General features: G+C 46.1%; 1 protein-coding gene and 1 pseudogene across 1 annotated transcript; both read left to right on the top strand.

Annotated features, from left to right (window-relative positions):
- The first annotated feature begins 1557 nt into the window (after positions 1-1557).
- On the top strand, positions 1558-3380 carry LOC119273049. The gene is made up of 4 exons (XM_037554358.1): positions 1558-2123; positions 2956-2970; positions 3099-3269; positions 3356-3380. Exons 1-4 carry the CDS (start codon positions 1558-1560, stop codon positions 3378-3380), a joined length of 777 nt encoding a protein of 258 aa, XP_037410255.1.
- A 4447-nt stretch (positions 3381-7827) lies between these two features.
- Positions 7828-15607, top strand: LOC119273048 (annotated as a pseudogene).
- The last annotated feature ends 3310 nt before the right edge of the window (positions 15608-18917 follow it).

Here is an 18917-nt window from a genome sequence, read left to right as displayed (position 1 = left end):
GAAGCTTTTTGTCTTGTCGGGTGCAACAAATGAGGCGGACGCCAGCGTCGCCACAGAAAATACTCCAGCCGATGCACCAAAACTACATGCTGGTTCCAGCTTTTTATTTGCCGGTTGTAGCTAAACAAGAAACTGGTGTTGCAATCGGCAGCGACGATCGTCGATGATTTCACCCGTAAGTGGGAAATGCTTCAACCTGCATAGGAAAAGCTTCATCCTGCGGTGGAAAAAGCTTCAACAGGCATGAGGGAAAAGTTTCAAACAGTGGAAGAAAACTTCAAGCATGAAAAAGCTTCAACTTGGTGGTGCAAAAGCTTCAAGCGACGGCGGAAAAAGCTTCAAGCGGCATGGGGGGAAAGCTTCAACCTGCGAAAAAGCTACAACCATAGTGTGTGGGAGTTGCAACCGTGAACTATTTTTGCTGGAACCGGTGACCACGGCGAGCGAGAGGTGACCATGGCGAGCACGACGGTCACCGCGGCGAGCGGGAAACCATGAGGGTGGTGAGCTGGGACTCTGGTCAGGAGGTGCTGAAACCCGTGTCTCTGTGTTCTGGAACTGTTACTACGGCGAACTACGAGGTTGGATCGGTGTTTTATGCTGGAACCGTGGCTGCCTGGCGAGGATGGCAAGCAGCGGCTAGCTTGGGAAAGAAGTGGAAGGGAGCGGCGGCAAGCAAGTGGCGGCGCGCCGGCGCGGGGTCGTTGGGGTGGATATTACGGGCGCTGACGGGACGGGGAAAGAAGTGAAAGGCGAGAGACGGGGGAAGGAAAGGATGCGGAAGCCAGATCAGATGGCTGCGCTTCGCTGCATCGGGTGGCTACGGTGCGACCGGCCCAACTATTGGGCCGGCGTGCCGGCGCCTAATACTGTCCCAAAAATTATTAGGGCTTAGGTAGTAGAGCGTCGTGGGTCTTGCTATATATGGCCAGTTTTTTTTTTTGCGGGAATATATATATGCCCAGTTTGTTAAGGGCGAGATCAATTTTCCAACGAAAAACTAAAAGAAGATGATTTGAGCTGATGGTCAGACCCATCCATGCATTCTGCGTGGTTCCGATCGGTGTGCAGCCAGAATCTGCAGGCAATTATATTTGTGTACCTCAGTCTACGTCCGTCCCTTCTCGATCTGAGCCTTTAAATATACAGCCTATACAGACCAAATGGACTATCCAAACTGTTAGAAATAATCTTGAGCTGGTTTGCTTGCACAGGTGGTGTGAGTTAACTGAGTTTAGGTTGACTAGCTATCAGGACTTGTACACGTGTAGGCCTATGTTTCCTAGTCAGAGTAGGATTGCGAGTACTACTACGGATAGGTGATAGAGTCCATCACCGAGTCATGTTGAGTCAGGTGCTGCGTGCGTATATACGTGTATATAAGCACGGTAGTGCCGCAGTTTTGGATAAGCGAGGAGGAAAATAGAAAAGAAATAAACTTAGATCGAGCGAGCGTTTCGACGAGAGATCCATCGAGCCCCGCCCTAGCTTCCACACATCTCATCTACGTACGTAGTCCGCTCGCCTTTTTTTTATCCCCTCGTCATGAGGAGGGTCATGGCGGCGTCACCGCTGTTGCTGCTCTTGCTGGTGTCGCTGGTGTCGACGGCGGCCGCCACCAGCAACACATCGGAAAGCTGGGAGAGGAAGAGGAGCGAGGAGGAGACCCGGCAGATCTTCAGGGAGTGGAAGGCCATGCACGGCACGACCAACAGCTCCCTCGATGAGGAGGAGCAGCGCGCGTACACCATGTTCAAGCACAGGCTCGGCCTCATCGACCGGCAGTGGCATGACCAAGGCTACTCCGTCTTCTCCTGGGAGAGGGGGAGGAGCGAGGAGGAAACGCGCAAGATCTTCGCGGAGTGGAAGGCACGAAAACCAGTTACTACCTACAGCTCCATCGCCCACGAAGAGCACCGATACACCATATTCAAGGAGGACCTGCGCAAAATCGACCAGCACAACGCTGGCTACGCCATCGGGGTCCACAATAACAACAGATGCCTCAACCAGTTTAGCCATCTCACCCAAGAGGAGTTCGAAGCCGTTTGCTGCGGGTTCTGGCCGGAGGAGCCGTCCGAGGCCAAATTACAGAGGATAGGCGAGATCCAAGAGCTGTTGCGGCAAGCATTTACCCGTCCCTTAATTTAATTCTTGGTTGAAAGGGAATTTACTGGATTGCTTTTTTATTTGTCATCAAGTATCTCCAATGTTTTCTATACCAACAAAAGTAGAGGATCTTTTTTAACACAAAAGTAGATGGTTTTCTCATAGATGAAGTTGTTAGGATATATATCTGCTCGCGCGCGCGCGCGCGGTGTGTGTGTGTGTGTGTTGGCTCATTGTAAAAACTATTTTACTAGAGTTGAGCAAAGTATTTGAAGTGTTTTAGCAACATCTGAATATTGCACATGGCTTCATTATGCAAGATAGGAGAAGGAGCAGAGGCTTATTCTTTCATGCAGGAATATACTGGTGCTGATTGGATTATATTCTTGCCTTGTTTAGGCGCATGGGACACACTACAGTGCTTCTATTTTTCATTTTGGTCATGCCCAGCGCCTCACCGAACTACTATTATTCTGGAAGACTTGCAAAAAGCTTCCAGCACATATTCACGGGGACGATAACAATTGGAGACATGGAGCAGAGCTATTCTCTTGTAAAACAGGAAGTTGTTGCCATCTTGAATTATAATATCGGTAATCAGAAAGCAGTTCCAACACTAGTACCTTATCGTTTTATCTCATTCTCAGAAAGAAAAAACTTGTTTGAACAATAAATAGTTGTAGTTTCCATGTATGTTTAATCATTGTATTTCTTTTCAATTAGCATGGGGACATTCTCCCCTCGGCAGTGGGCACTTTAAATGTTTTTAATCAATGTTCTGTTATAGCTATTATATCCGGACCTTCATGCATGAATCTGTTGATTTGGCCTGATACTTTGCACCAGGAATGTTGTTCCAAGGTCAGGCTACGAACTCTTGTATACACTGCGAAGATGTTAAACAGTGTATAAATGGCTGTATAGAGTTACTGTATATCTCATGTATTGTATCCCTTGTATATGACACCGACACATGGTGTACATGCTAGCGTATACCGGGGAACCGGCCTCGCCAACGCGGTGGGCGAAACTAACTTCGCCGGCCTTCCGAAAGGGCAAGCAAAGGAGCTCGCTGCTCAAATCGCCTCCGGCGTTCAGGCAGTGCAGCTCTCTCGACGAGTACTGGAGAAGGACCAGGTAGAATTCCATGAGATGCGAAGGTATTTCACGGAAAACGTGACACCAGAATTATAGAGTTAGCCGTTAGTGAGTGAAATTTCCCATTATTTATAATGCTTATGTTAAGTGGTGCAACATCTGAACCTGAATAAGCGAAATACCCGTCGATGTAGCTAAAGATGCACATATACAGGAAGATCATCACTTTTTCCCAGATTGTGTAGCAATGTGTATCATTCAATATCCATGTGAGATATTTCAATTGTTGAGGCCAATGCAAAATGATTTCTCTCATGCATTATGCACCTATGATCTATGTGTGCATACTTATCTTGTGTCCTCACATTCATGTTAAAACATGAATTGGATGGAAGAAAGGAATAAGCACAAGAGGGTGATACGCATGCGGCACATTAAAGTTATGATGACTAATTCCTCATAACTTTTATCAGTTGCGTATGTGGAAAACGTTTTTGTAATGTACTTGCTGTTTAGAGTTTATCATGCTCTTCGCACCCCCATTTTGTTCATACTCATGCTTATGTGTGTATTACCATTCATTGATGCACAGACGAAACCCTCTATATAAACCCACGGGTGATTTCATTTGCTACTTGATTGCATGTTAAGATAGGTAGCTACCTAGTACCAACTAATTTTCTGCTTAGTTATTTCATTCCATGTTTTTATTTGTTTGTACTAATACATTCCCAATGTTGATGTGAGAAGTTGGAGGAAACCTAAATGAAACCAAAATACAGTTGTCTGGTTCCAAGGATGATGCGGATCCTGCTAGGCTTTTGCAGCGGCAGGGGCTGTCGAGGGCCTCAACATGATCAAGAATAACGACTTGTTGCCGCTATCTGTGAAGGACAACAAAGGGCTGCAAAAGCAGCAACACTAGAATTTCCTCATGGGAGGATAGCCCATATCAGGGCAGGGTGGGAATGGCCACGGTGCAGATAAAATTGTTGTTATTGGGGGTTACTAGCTTAGCCCAAGCGGTGACACGCCGCGCCGGTCGATAAGTCGTGACTATGTAAACTATGGTCCAAACAATAAAGTAATAAATAGTTATTCACTATCAATTAAAGAGAGGCATAACAATATGTAAGAGAGTTGAAGATGACATCATCTATTATTACAATCATACGAATGCATGGTCACAAACAGAGCGATACATAATGGCACATCTCTAATAGTACACAATGGCACATATTCGAGTAGTAGTGTGCGCACTGCTTTGGGCCATATGTAAATGTAGAAATGATCTTCCCTTCAACAGACAAACATTAACCAACTTTTTGCAGGTTATCTTCAGAACGTCTACCTGAATCCGTACGTGGTCATTACTCAGCCCTGCGGATCACATGGAGCATATGACTTCTGAGTGCAGCCAATGGGAGACGGTCGCACGGGATACCTACAACCTATTTGAATGGCGATCCACGCTTAGGATAGGTGTTTAGACATCTTATCCTTTTTGTGCCGGTTGTGGCCTCTTTTTTCTTTTTGCCAGGTGTGGCTTTTTTATTCATTTGCTTTCTTGAACTTGAGACATGTTGTTGAACTTTGAACGCTTAATAAGAGGGCTGTGTGCATCATGAGTTGCAGAGGCCGGAGGTATCCTCCTTTAAAAAAAAAGCAGTTCACCCATATGTACTGCAGTAAGAAGTCACAAAGATCATTCTGGTATAGCCTCCTATGGGATTACTGTCCATGTTAACCACACCTTACGTTTTTACCGGCGGGGCGCAACTGCATCCATGGGAACACGTGGTCACACCCATATCATGCGCCGTGTCAGTTATCATGCAAAAGGTAGCAACGTAAGAAATAAACCGATCTAACTCTACACCCACTCAACAACCAAACATGGATCACCCATCAACAAACAATTGGTAATCCACCCCAACGTGACAGCCATAGACTAGTCCAAAAAACTCAACGCACAAAAACCTCTTCAAAAATAGAGGATCAAAGATAACACAGATTCATCAAATGGTAAAATAAATTTTAGTCAAATAAATATAAATTTTAAATAATAACAAAATGGGAAAATCATGCAGCACAAATAAAAAAATGGTATATGATTAAAGTACAAAATGTAAAACATTTTTCACTAACTAAATGAAGAAATTGTGTAATCAACTAATTAAATAGTGAGTCAAAGATAGACAGATTCATCAAAGTGGTAGAATAAAATTTAGACCGATAATTAAATACCAATTTTAGGTGATAGCAAGATGCGAAAATCATGCATCACAAGTAAACCAAATTTACTGGTTATGATTTCAGTATAAAATGTTTGTAGAAGTTATTCACTGACTAAATGAAGCAATTGTATAACCAGTTAAGTACAAATTGGCATTGTACAATCAGTTGTATCAAATAGTAATACAATCATATTATGTGAGAAATTAATACTTAGTGTCGAGGAGATCCATCAATGCTTACGACAAACTGGAGATCAGTCCCAGATTTGGGGAAAAACTATGTCGAAAAACTACATCTTATACCAGTTTCTTTAACGAAGACCATATGTGTCCAAGATGGACTAATTATCTAAACACTAAGAACGAAATTTCATCTTTGTTCTACAGCTAAATCGAGTTCAAAATTCTGAAGTTAATCTTATGATCAATGAGGAACTACTTGTGAAATCACACAACTCACTGCAATATCATGGCATACCAACTCCAGATGTTTGTACTTGCCTGTTGCAGAACACAAAACCAATAGAAAAACATAAGTAAATCTTAATCATTGAATGAGCAGCTAGAAGTGAAAATCTTATATTTAAGCTTGAGAGAGAAAGGCTCCACACGGTGCTTATGAGCATTATATATCTATTCATCTTGTCGAACAAACAAACAAAAACCTTCATAGTGCTAATGATACAATGCTAGCAATCTGCATACGGTCACTATTAATTGTAAAATATTTTATGTAAGCAAAAAAATACCTCCGGAAGAGAAAGGCCCCTTTTAAGAGGGAATTGCATTTGCATATCATCTCCGTAATCACCTTGACAAAACAAAAGCAACAATCTTAGCTGATGGTGTTTGTTAAAGTAGTACTAATCAAAAGCACACTGATGAGCTGACCCAGCAGGTTGCTACCTGAGAACTTGGTCCTACTACCGTGATTGGCAAAAGCTAGCTAACTAACCAAACACATGTCACACACTGAATTATCCTTCCTAGGTATTACTGCTCCAGATTGTCCGTCGCTCCCGACCAATCTCTGGGTTCCCATCGTATAGCGGATGCCGCATCATTGCACAACATGTTTGGCAACTGAAGATTATCGATTCATTATACATTGTGCAGAGCTGCGCCCACCTAGTCGCCATTGTGACAGGGGCAGTGGCACTGTTCGCTCCCGTGACCATGCACGGCCGCCCTGCACTCCCGTCCAGTGCCGGCTGCTAGCATCGCGTCGATGTTGGCGTCTCGGAGGCTCGCAAGCAGACGCACCGGCGGCTGGCGTTGTTCGTGGCTTCTCCAGTCCCCGCCGCCGAGGCAGGCGACTCTGAGGCGCCGCCACGGCGAGCTGTCGTTGCCGAGCTGCTGGCAGTTTCTCGGCGTCCAGTACATCTGCATGCTCCGGCAGCCACTACACAAGAGAATGAGATTGACCATGTGATCGGAAAAGGCACGTTTCATACTCTGCTGCGAGTTATTTACCCAAAACTATCACATTATGGGTTAGGATAACAGATCAGCACCACATTTGAGTCAAAGCACAAAAAACTATCAACAATGAGGTTAATCTGTAACGCCGAGCACTGATAGTCGAATTTACTCACGAAAACAGCGAAACCGACAGGTGGGGCCCACATGTCGGGACGATGTGGCATGCCTATCTGGACAATTTGCTGAGGTGGATGTAGGTCCCATCTGTCATCCTCACGCACCTCCTCCTTCCTTCTCTCTGTCTTTTTTCTCTCTTCAACCAGTGAACACAGAAGACCTTGCCAGTGGCCATGCTCAGGCTGGACCCATGCCTCCGCCGCCATGGTCGGCCGCCACGGTCGTCCCCGCCGGCCGCCCAACGCCTGACGAGACGTTGCGTCCCCCGCCATCAACCTCCTCCTCTCTTCCAGGCCGCTCCGGCGATGCGCGCCTCGCCCCGAGCAAGACCACTCGGGCCGGTTGCCTTGCCGGCCGCCGCTCGCTCCGGATGTGGACGCCCGCAGCCCCGCTTCCATGGATCTGGTGCCCAAGACCCGTACGGCGTCCGCATCGGCCGCCGCAGTCCACACCCCCACGGAGCCCATAGCAGCTCCTCCCTGATCCGCGGTCGCCGCCGGCCACCATTCTCATGGCGAGAGACCACTCCAAGCCCCACCACCTTGTCTGGGAGCACCGAAATGCCTCCCTGAGCACCCCTACTGGAGTTTTTGGACCCGGACGTCCAAAATTGGCCACGCCGCGGTCGTCTTCTTCACGTCCGACCACCAACGTGCCTCGATCTCCTGCTCCGGTGAATCCCTGTGCCTCGCAGCTAGTCCCTAGGCTTCGACGCGTCCTCTTGGTGCCTTTGCCGCCAACACCGACAAGCTGCGAGTCCCCAAGCCGTCTTCCTCGCCTCACCATGCTTCGTCGGCCGCTGCCGCTAACGAGGACGTTGCTCCAGTGCTACCTCCCCGCGTCCGAGCACGCATACGTGCTGAAGGTGAGCACCGTGCCCCTTTCCCGCGCCATGGCATGCTGTGCCTTCGTCAGTGACTAGAGGATGAACGCACGGAAGGTGCTCGATGGAATGCCTGATAGAAAGAATGTTGTCAAGAAGATGACCCTCTAGTCATTGACAGGTGGGGCCCAAGTCTCATTTTCCACATCAGTCGGTCAAAGTTTTTGGTCTTCGCCACGTCAGCCCGACAAGTGGGGCCAACCTGTCAGTTTCACTGTTTCCGTGAGCTTATCGGAGAATTAGTGCTCGGAGTTATATGTTAGGCGCAGAGTTGGTGGTTTTTTGTGCCCTGACTCAAATGTAGTACCAAGTTGTTACCCTAGCCCATAATGTGGTGGTTTTGGATAAATAACTCCTCTACTGCAGAGATAGAAAAAGCACGTTGCGGTATTAAGAACTATTCCCTCCGTACCTTGAAGAAGATGATGATCCGATGCTCGTCGAGCGCTAGCGGAGACGCCTCATGCAGCGGCGAAGAGTCGATGGAGAGCGGTCCAGCGCACCCACGATCCAGCGCCTACGATCGTGCATGTGAAGAGTCGGATGCTCATGCGTGCCTACGATCCAGCGCACCCACGCGGAATAGGTTCTTGGGGAGGCATCAGCCACACAAGGACACAAGGTACACACCCAAGAACGTCGTCCAGGCAGGACCTCATGGTGCTGGCCGCGAGCTCTCCACGCACTGGCGGCGGGGTTGGGATGCCTCCCGAGCTGCCATCCAGCCGATGGGTCGCTGCATGTTGCCTTCCTCGTTGTCTCCAGAAGAGGTAGAATCCAGGATTCGAGGCGCCGCGGGGCATCCCGAAGACCGAAGTTGTGCCATCCAGCGTGCATCGGGACACAAGGCGGGCGGCGCGCCGGGCCGCTGACCAGCGATGCGGCGGTAAGCCTAGCAAGGTGGCAGGGTGTCCCGGAGCTGTAGTCCAGCCTGCAGCGGAACACAAGGCGGGTGGTGAGTCGGAGTCGTCGGTTAGCGATGCAGCGGGCAGCCCTCCCAGCTCTCCGGGAGGTGCTACTACTTGTGCATGTGCGCTGGGAGGAAGGGCCGGGCAGTGGCTGAGCCTTTATAGAACGGGACAGCGGTGGAACGATTTGACGGGAGGTTTCTAGAGAATGCAACATAGACGGTTTAGCGACACACGTCGACACATTATCTGACAAACCCATCGAACAGCGGCGCCAGGGCCGGCCCTGGGGAGGGGCAGGGGGGCGGCCGCCCCGGGCCCCCAAAATTCAGGGGCCCCCTATGGCCCATGCTGCAGACGCGCGTAGGGAGCAGCAGGTCGATCGATCGATTTGTTTCCTCGGAAAAGCTAGCGAGCGAGGCAGCCAGCGGTTCATTCACATAAAAAAGGAGAGGGATCACGTGAAAAAAGGATCAGCGATTGATCCGATTCTGACGGTTCCCTTCCTATTCTGTTCCATCACGCAGACGCAGCCCTAGGCCGCCGACGCTCGATGTCGTACATGTATTCCAGCCTCTCAGTCGTCTCCTGGTAATTTCCTTAATAATCCGGTTATGTACGCGGCAGATTTCAATTCTGGGGATCCATCATCACGCCCCTTTGGCCTTTGCTCAGTTGATCTTCTCTCAATCCTCTGCAGACTCTAAGCGCTACACTGCTGCCGTGCTTTATAGGCAAACGCACTGAAGTTCGATCGTCAGGATTCAGGAACCGAGGTATATATTCATATAATGTTGATACAATAAATTCTATGGTTGCATAGCCGGCACCGTTCAACTATTGATCATTGATGCAACAAACTGTTTTGTTTTCAGCATTGTGTGTGTTAATCATGTCGTCTAGCAACTGGACAAATTCATCTGGTAGCCATAAAAGAAAAAGGAAGAAGGAAGTGGATAAATTGATACAATCAGTGCGCACACATATTCACAATTTTTTCAAGAAGAGTGATATTGGTGCTTCCACTGCTTTGATAAACCCAGATGATTAGTAGGTGATCGTTGCCATTCGGGAAGAGCAACAGACTAATGGGAATTCGGAAGAAGAAAATGTCGAGACCAACATCAGCGAGAACAAAGTAAGTTGCTCGGTAATTCATCAGATGCATAGGCACAATTTGCTACTGTTGATGAAATTTTCGGGCATATGAGAGAAGTACTCATCGGCCGAAAGAAGCTTTTCGAAGTTATACCAATATATCTGCTTATTGCATCTTATTTACTGTCCCTGTGACGGCCACATCGGCCAAAAAAAGCTTTTCGAAGTTGAAATAATTGAAGAATTATTTGAGATCAACAATAACTCAAGAGAGATTAAATGGTTTGGCTACATTATGCATGGAGAAGAAATTAATGGATGAGACATCGACCCCATCATAAGTGACTTTGCATCAAGGAGTGTTAGAAGATTTTTTTAAGGTAATTTCAGAGTATAAATTACTGGATAATCATACTGATTTTGGATGCATTTAAATGTTAAATGTTATTTGTAACGCTATATATAAGTATATTCATTGATGTTACTATGATGTGTATATTAAGGGCCCCGAGTTTTAGGTTCGCCCCGGGCCCCCAAAAACTCAGGACCGGCCCTGAGCGGCGCCCAGAACAAGCAAAACCTTTCAGCCCAAGACACGTACAGAAGACATAGTCAAATTCACTGCATGCACCATGCACAAACACATGCATGCAATCATCCAGAGAAAAAGCTGGATGATAGTAGTCAAATCGAACCCATAAATTGCACGTGAACCGATGAGCTACAAAGAGTATGTTGGATATCTCATCCTAAACTGCTAAAGCCACCAAAATTGTACCCTACCATATCTCCCGGTAAATAAGGTGTCGCGTTTCCATTGATCTGTTTTTCACTGATAGAAAAAAGTTAAAAAAATCCAGGTAAAATAAACCTGGCCAGGTTTAGTATATTGGGGGTTATGAGCGCCCCCCTACAATGAAACCGCCCTAATGCAGGTAACCGGTGGTGGTGGGTGTTGATAGCAGCGAGTGAAAGGAAATACTATTAAATAAAAGGAAAGTCTTGACTCTTGAGAGAGCCCTACAAGAGCAACATCTCCCACTAGGTATTGCTAGTCAGATACGGGACAGAGGAGAGGTATAGTGATGGAAGGCTGAACGATAGCATTAACTTCTGATTAATTAAGAATTCTTGGGGCATCCGGTGAGGGACGGGTGATACATACATTCGCCTTGAGCGGAGATATGAAAAAGATGAAGGGTTATGTATGTCGCATTCTAATGTTGGATCCGCTGAACGCGGTGTATCCTGTAATGCTTGAGTATTAGTCCTAGCTAGCGGATCCTATCAACTATATATGGGGGTTAAATCTCCTAGCTAATTTGTTGTCATGTGAGATATAATTTCATTTGCTGTCATATTATATACTATTTATTATTATTCCGCCCCGTATATAGAAGAGCATGCATGTGTAAAGCATACGTGCGCCCAAACCTGAAGAATTGGCAATTTAACATTGAAATGGAACTGAAAACATTGAGAATGACAAAACTTCATAGATGCCATACCAGCTTGCCACTAAGTCGGATATATATGATGTGCACCAATAAGTCAGCTTGCCACTAAGTGTACTATATTTAGTTTAGAAATCCATAGTAATAAAGCAAGATCAAGTATTTATGTTCTTAGCACATTCAAACAGTATAACTAGGCTATATCGGGGGCGGCCAGGCGAACACCACACCCGCGTTGCGGGAGCCCAGCATCGTTGCGAGGTGGATTGGACCGACGCCTGAGGAGACCGGAGGTGGCCGCCTTTTCCGGGTTGGACTTGGTCACGCTTTCTCCACACCACACCTCCTTCCCCTCGTCTCTCTGCCGCCAGCCTCATCCTCACCGTGCGGCCTCGTCTGCTTCGCCCATGGATCTCTGTCTGGATCTGTGTGACCTTTGCCCCAAGACCTCCCCATACCTCTCCTCTTCTCTTCCGCTTGCTGCCGCCCGCCGCTGGCTCGGATCCACTGTCTGCGGCCGTCCCGCCGTGCCGGCGCCCCGGCGTCGTGAAGTCTTCGTCCAGCCATACGTCCTGGTAGGCGCCGATCTCGTCCACAAGATGTCATCTTCTTCATCGCCTTTGATCTATGATGGGTGTGGATGGTCGCCGCATGATGGGCCGCTTCTTCATCCACATGCGCTACTTTGTGCTGGAGACCCACCCAGCTGCAGTCGTATTTCAAGCATAAGCCTCCGCACAAGATGCCCAAGCTCCCCATGAAGTCCCTCCATATCGATGGCAACTGCAGGGTTGAGCAGTGGCGGATCTTTTGGGCAGGCTTAAACAAGCTTGAGTCTGCCCTCCATCGATGCCAAATTTTTTTTAGTACTAGTTTCAAACTTCCAGGCCCAGCCCAGCCACTCAATAGTCCTTTCTAGCACATCAATTCCCAGAGCAGAGAAACGTGCGCACGCTCCTTCCTCCATCTCGTGCAGTCGCTCGCTTGTCCCACCCGAACCGCTCCCTTCTGCGCAGGTGCCCTAGCCGCCGCCAGTCGCCGGACCCCTCCTTCGCGCCACCGCCGGTCGCCGGACCTCTCCTTTTCGCCGCCGGTCGCCGGACCCCTCCTTCGCGCCGCCGCCGGTCGCTGGACCTCTCCTTTGCGCCGCCGCCGGCCCATCTCCTCAAGTCGGCGCCCGGACTGCTCTCCCCTAATCTGGTCACTTTCCCCTCCCCAAAACGGCGCCTGCATCTCCATCTGACCCGTGCCCTCCCCAACGTGGCCGTGGAATAGAGGAGGGGGCAAAGTTGGTTGCTGGGCGCCTGGGCCATCCGAGCTGCTGCGCCATCCGGCTGTTGCTCGCTGCTCTACTCGACAGCTCCTGAACGGCTGAACCTGAAGGTTGTATTCTGTAGTCTGTAGTTCTATACTCTGTAGCTAGCTATTTGGGTTCCTATTTGGCTACTAATTCATGCTAATGAACTAATGGTAGCTAGTTGTTAATAGTGGTTAGTTAAACTGTTCAAGTACTAGAGAAGATAACCAATATAGCTAGCTGTGTATATAAGATTAACCCAGTACTAATCATCATTCTTGTTTGTAGAAATGAAGAGAAAAAAACTTTGCGCAGCTAGTTTGCAAGCAATTCAAATGCTCCCCTTGTTGTTTCTGAACCCAATGCTCCTCCAGATGATGTTGTTGTTCAACCAGCCCCTCTTGAGAACATAATTCATCCTACTCCAACAAATGAGAGCATTAATCCCTCAACCGATGTCGATGAGAGCACTATTCCCCATGCAAATGAGAGTACCAATCCCCCAACTAATGAGAGCACAAACCAACTAATTCCATCCAAGTCAGATTTTTGGTGATCCGGCTGATCGAATACCAATAGAAGATTATGCCCCTGAAATTCGAAGTGAAGTGAGGAGAGCTTATTTGTTGAAACAAAGAAACAAAGCTATCAGGCATAAATTTGAAGTGGGATTGGACGGTAAAATTTGGAGATCCTTTCAACCACAATGGCTAGATAAGTTTGATTGGTTGGAATATAGTGTGAAAAAGGAGGCTGCCTTTTGTTTCCCTTGTTTTCTTTTCAAGAATCCATCACAAGCAGCTAGATTTGGCAATGATGTATTTACAGTAGATGGTTACAAGCGTTGGAAAACTGCTTTGGGAAATTTTAAGAAACATGTTGGTGGTCCATCTAGTTACCACAACATTGTTGTGGGCTTATGTGTTGATTTCAACAATCAAAGGGCCAATGTGGCTACCAGAATGCGAGTTTACAATAAAGAGGCTGATATAAAATATGAAATCCGCTTGACTGCATCATTGGATTGTGCAAGGTATCTCATAGCTCAAGGGGAAGCTTTTCGTGGACATGATGAATCTTCCAATTCCACCAACAAAGGCAATTTCAGGGAGTTCTTTGACTAGTATAAGGACAAGAATAAGGATGTGAAAGATGCATTTGATAAGGGGCAAGGCAATGCACTTATGATATGTCTAGATATTCAAAAAGACCTTGCTACATGTTGTGCATTGGAGGTAACCGAAGTCATCAAGGATGAGCTTGGAGATAAGAAATTCTCGATACTTATTGATGAGGCTAGAGATTGCTCAATAAAGGAGGAAATGGCAATAATTTTGAGGTAATGCATATGAATTTCTGTCTTTAACTTGTAGCTTCCCAAACTTGCATAGTCATTGTTCATTTCTATCTTTTAATTTGTATCTTCCCAAATGTGCAGATTTTTAGATGATCACGGAGAACTTCAAGAGAGATTTCTTGCTATTAAGCACATCACAGATTGTACATCTGCCGGAATTAAAGAAGCATTGGTTCATGTGTTGGAGTACCATGGCCTGCCTATTAATAGGCTACGTGGACAGGGTTACGACGGGGCTTCAAATACGAGAGGTGAATTGAACAGTTTGCAAAAGCTAATTCGTGATGAGAGTCCATATGCTTTCTTTGTTCACTGCTTTGCCCATCAGTTGCAGTTAGTGGTTGTCACAGTGGCTCAGTGTTGTCCAGTTATTGCTGATTTTTTCAACTACCTTCCCTTGATAGTGACTCAGGTGGGTTCATCTTGCAAAAGGAAGGATGCATCGCTTGCAAAACATCAAGACAACTTGATAGAAATGATGGAAAATTGTAAGATATCATCTAGAACTGGGTTACATCAAGAAACTAACCAAGCTAGACCAGGAGCTACTCGTTGGGGCTCACATCTTGGAACCTTGCTTTGTATGTACACAATGTGGAATGCAGTGGTGGATGTGCTTGCAATTGTGGTTGACGATGCCCGGGAACACACTTCTCAAGGTTGAGCTTCAGGTTTGATCATACAGATGGAATGCTTCCAGTTTGTGTTCATCATGCTATTCTTAATAAACTTGTTGAGCATCACTAATTTGCTATCACAAGCTTTGCAAAGAAAGAAACAAGATGTTGTTAAAGCCATGCGTTTGATCTTGGATGTGAAAGAAGCTTTGCAAAATATGAGGGACAATGGGTATGAGTCATTATGCGACCAAGCAAACAACTTCTGTGAGGAACATGGCATTGAGGTGCCAAATATGGATGATCTTGTAGGAGCTATGGGGCAATCTGTTCGCAGCAAGAAAAAGGTGACTCGACATCATTATTTCAAGGTTAGCATATTCAATGTTGCTCTTGATGCAACTCTCACCGAGATGAATCACCGATTCAATGAAGTTAACACCGAGTTAGTGGATTGCATGTCTTGCCTTACTCCAACAAACAACTTCTCAATGTTTAATGTTGAAAAACTTATTCGACTTGCTGAAATTTATGCTGAGGATTTTACACAAGCTGAACGGTTGTTGCTAAGAACTCAACTTCCTACATTCCTTACCAATATTAGGAGAAGTGATGAATTTGATGGATGTTCGGATGTTTCCACCCTTGCTCGGTTGATGGTTCAAACAACAAAACACAGAACTTTCCAATTGGTATATCGCCTCATCGAGTTGACATTGATTCTTCCAGTGGCAATTTCCTCGGTTGAGTGAATACTTTCAGCAATGAAGATCATTAAAACTGATTTGCGCAATAAGATATCAGACGATTGGCTCAATGATTTAATGGTGTGCTATTGCGAGAAAAGGATATTCAAAAGTATCCCCGATGATCAAATTATGATACGATTCCAGAAAATGAAAGATCGCAATGGACACTTGCCTCGTGAGTACAATGTGATCCATGTATGAGAACAAAGTTTGGACTTTGGTTGACTTGCCCGATGATCGGCAAGCAATTGAGAATAAATGGATCTTCAAGAGGAAGACGGACGCTGATAGTAGTGTTACTATCTACAAAGCTAGAATTGACGCAAAAGGTTTTCGACAAGTTCAAGGTGTTGACTACGATGAGAGCTTCTCACTCGTATCTATGCTTGAGTCTGTCCGAATCATGTTAGTAATTGCCGCATTTTATGAAATCTGGCAAATGGATAAACAAAACTGCATTCCTTAATGGATTTATTAAAGAAGAGTTGTATATGATGCAACTAGAAGGTTTTTGTCAATCCTAAAAGTGCTAACAAAATGTGCAAGCTCCAAAAATCCATCTGTGGACTGGTGCAAGCATCTCGGAGTTGGAATATACGCTTTGATGAGTTGATCAAAGCATATAGTTTTATACAGACTTGCGGTGAAGTCTGTATTTACAAGAAAGTGAGTGGGAGCACTACAGCATTTCTGATAAGTATATGTGAATGACATATTGTTGATCGGAAATAATGTAGAATTATTCTGTAAAGCATAAAGGAGTGTTTGAAAGGAGTTTTTTCACAGAAAGACTTCGGTGAAGCTGCTTACATATTGAGCATCAAGATCTATAGAGATAGATCAAGACGCTTGATAAGTTTTTTCAATGAGTACATACCTTGACAAGATTTTGAAGTAGTTCAAAATGGAGCAGCCAAAGAAAGAGTTCTTGCCTGTATTACAAGGTGTGAAGTTGAGTAAGACTCAAAGCCCGACCACGGCAGTGAAGGAAATATGCCCTAGAGGCAATAATAAAGTTATTATTTATTTCCTTATATCATGATAAATGTTTATTATTCATGCTAAAATTGTATTAACCGGAAACATAATATATGTGTGAATACATAGACAAACAGAGTGTCACTAGTATGCCTCTACTTAACTAGCTCGTTAATCAAAGATGGTTATGTTTCCTAACCATGGACAAAAGAGTTGTTATTTGATTAACGAGGTCACATCATTAGTTGAATGATCTGATTGACATGACCCATTCCATTAGCTTAGCACCCGATCGTTTGGTATGTTGCTGTTGCTATTCTTCATGACTTATACATGTTCCTATGACTATGAGATTATGCAACTTCCGTTTGCCGGAGGAACACTTTGGGTGCTACCAAACGTCACAACGTAAATGGGTGATTATAAAGGAGCATTACAGGTGTCTCCAAAGGTAGATGTTGGGTTGGCGTATTTCGAGATTAGGATTTGTCACTCCGATTGTCGGAGAGGTATCTCTGGGCCCTCTCGGTAATGCACATCACCTACGCCTTGCAAGCATTGCAACTAATATGTTAGTTGTGAGATGATGTATTACGGAACGAGTAAAGAGACTTGCCGATAACGAGATTGAACTAGGTATTGGGATACCGACGATCGAATCTCGGGCAAGTAACATACCGATGACAAAGGGAACAACGTATGTTGTTATGCGGTCTGACCGATAAAAGATCTTCGTAGAATATGTAGGAGCCAATATGGGCATCCAGGTCCCGCTATTGGTTATTGACTGGAGACGTGTCTCGGTCATGTCTACATTGTTCTCGAACTGTAGGGTCCGCACGCTTAAGGTTTCGATGACAGTTATATTATGAGTTTATGAGTTTTGATGTACCGAAGGAGTTCCGAGTCCCGGATGAGATCGGGGACATGACAAGGAGTCTCGAAATGGTCGAGACGTAAAGATCGATATATTGGACGACTATATTCGGACATCGGAAAGGTTCCGAGTGATTCGGGTATTTTTCAGAGTACCGGGTAGTTACGGGAGAAGTAATGGGCCTTGATGGGCTTTAGTGGGAAGAGGAAAAAGGCTGCTGCGCCCCCCCTCCCCTCCAGTCCGAATTGGACTAGGGAAAAGGGGGCCGGCCACCTTTCCTACTCCTCCACTTCCTTCTCCCTTCCTCCCCTCTTGATGGACTCCTACTAGGACTTGGAGTCCTAGTAGGACTCCCATCCTGACCGCACCAATAGCCTTGGCCGGCCTCCTCCTCCTCCATCCTTTATATACCGAGGCAGGGGGCACCCCATAGACACATAAGTTGATCATTGAGATCGTTCCTTAGCCGTGTGCGGTGCCCCCTGCCACCATATTCCACCTCGATTATATCGTTGCAGTTCTTAGGCGAAGCCCTGCGTCGGTAGAACATCAAGATCGTCACCACGCCGTCGTGCTGACGGAACTCCTCCCCGAAGCTTTGCTGGATCGGAGCCCGGGGATCGTCATCGAGCTGTACGTGTGCTAAGAACTCGGAGGTGCCGGAGTAACGGTGCTTCGATCGGTCGGATCGGGAAGACATGCGACTACTTCCTCTACGTTGTGTCAACGCTTCCGCAGTCGGTCTACAAGGGTACGTAGATCAGACTCTCCCCCTCGTTGCTATGTATCACTATGATCTTGCGTGTGCGTAGGAAAATTTTTGAAATTACTACGTTCCCCTTCAGTGGCATCCGAGCCTAGGTTTTATGGTTTGATGTTATATGCACGAGTAGAACACAAGTGAGTTGTGGGTGATATAAGTCATACTGCCTACCAGCATGTCATACTTTGGTTCGGCGGTATTGTTGGATGAAGCGGCCCGGATCGACATTACGCGTACGCTTACGCGACACCGGTTCTCCCGACGTGCTTTGCACAAAGGTGGCTTGCGGGTGATTTTTTCTCCAACTTTAGTTGAACCAAGTGTGGCTACGCACGGTCCTTGCGAAGGTTAAAACGGAGTCTATTTGACAAACTATCGTTCTGGTTTTGATGCGTAGGTGAGATTGGTTCTTGCTTAAGCCCATAGCAGCCACGTAAAATTTGCAACAACAAAGTAGAGGACGTCTAACTTGTTTTTGCAGGGCATGTTGTGATGTGATATGGTCAAAACGTGACGAGTTATAAGTTGTTGTATAAGATGATCATGTTTTGTTGAAGTTATCGGCAACTGGCAAAAGCCTTATGGTTGTCTGTCTATTGCATAAGATGCAAGCGCCCAATAATTGCTTTACTTTATCGCTATGCGATAGCAATAGTTTCAAGAGCAAGTGTTGGCGAGACGACCACGTGACGACACATTGATATAGATCAAGATGATGGAGATCATGGTGTCATGCCGGTGACGATATAGATCATGACAGTACTTTGGAGATGGAGATCAAAGAAGCAAGATGATGATGGCCATATCATGTCACATATTTTGATTGCATATGATGTTTATCTTTTATACATCTTATTTTGCTTAGTTTGACGGTAGCATTTTAAGATGATCTC

This window comes from Triticum dicoccoides, chromosome 3A (genome assembly GCF_002162155.2).
Source record: "Triticum dicoccoides isolate Atlit2015 ecotype Zavitan chromosome 3A, WEW_v2.0, whole genome shotgun sequence".
NCBI classification, from domain to species: domain Eukaryota; kingdom Viridiplantae; phylum Streptophyta; class Magnoliopsida; order Poales; family Poaceae; genus Triticum; species Triticum dicoccoides.
This window is presented reverse-complemented; position numbering and strand designations above follow the sequence as displayed.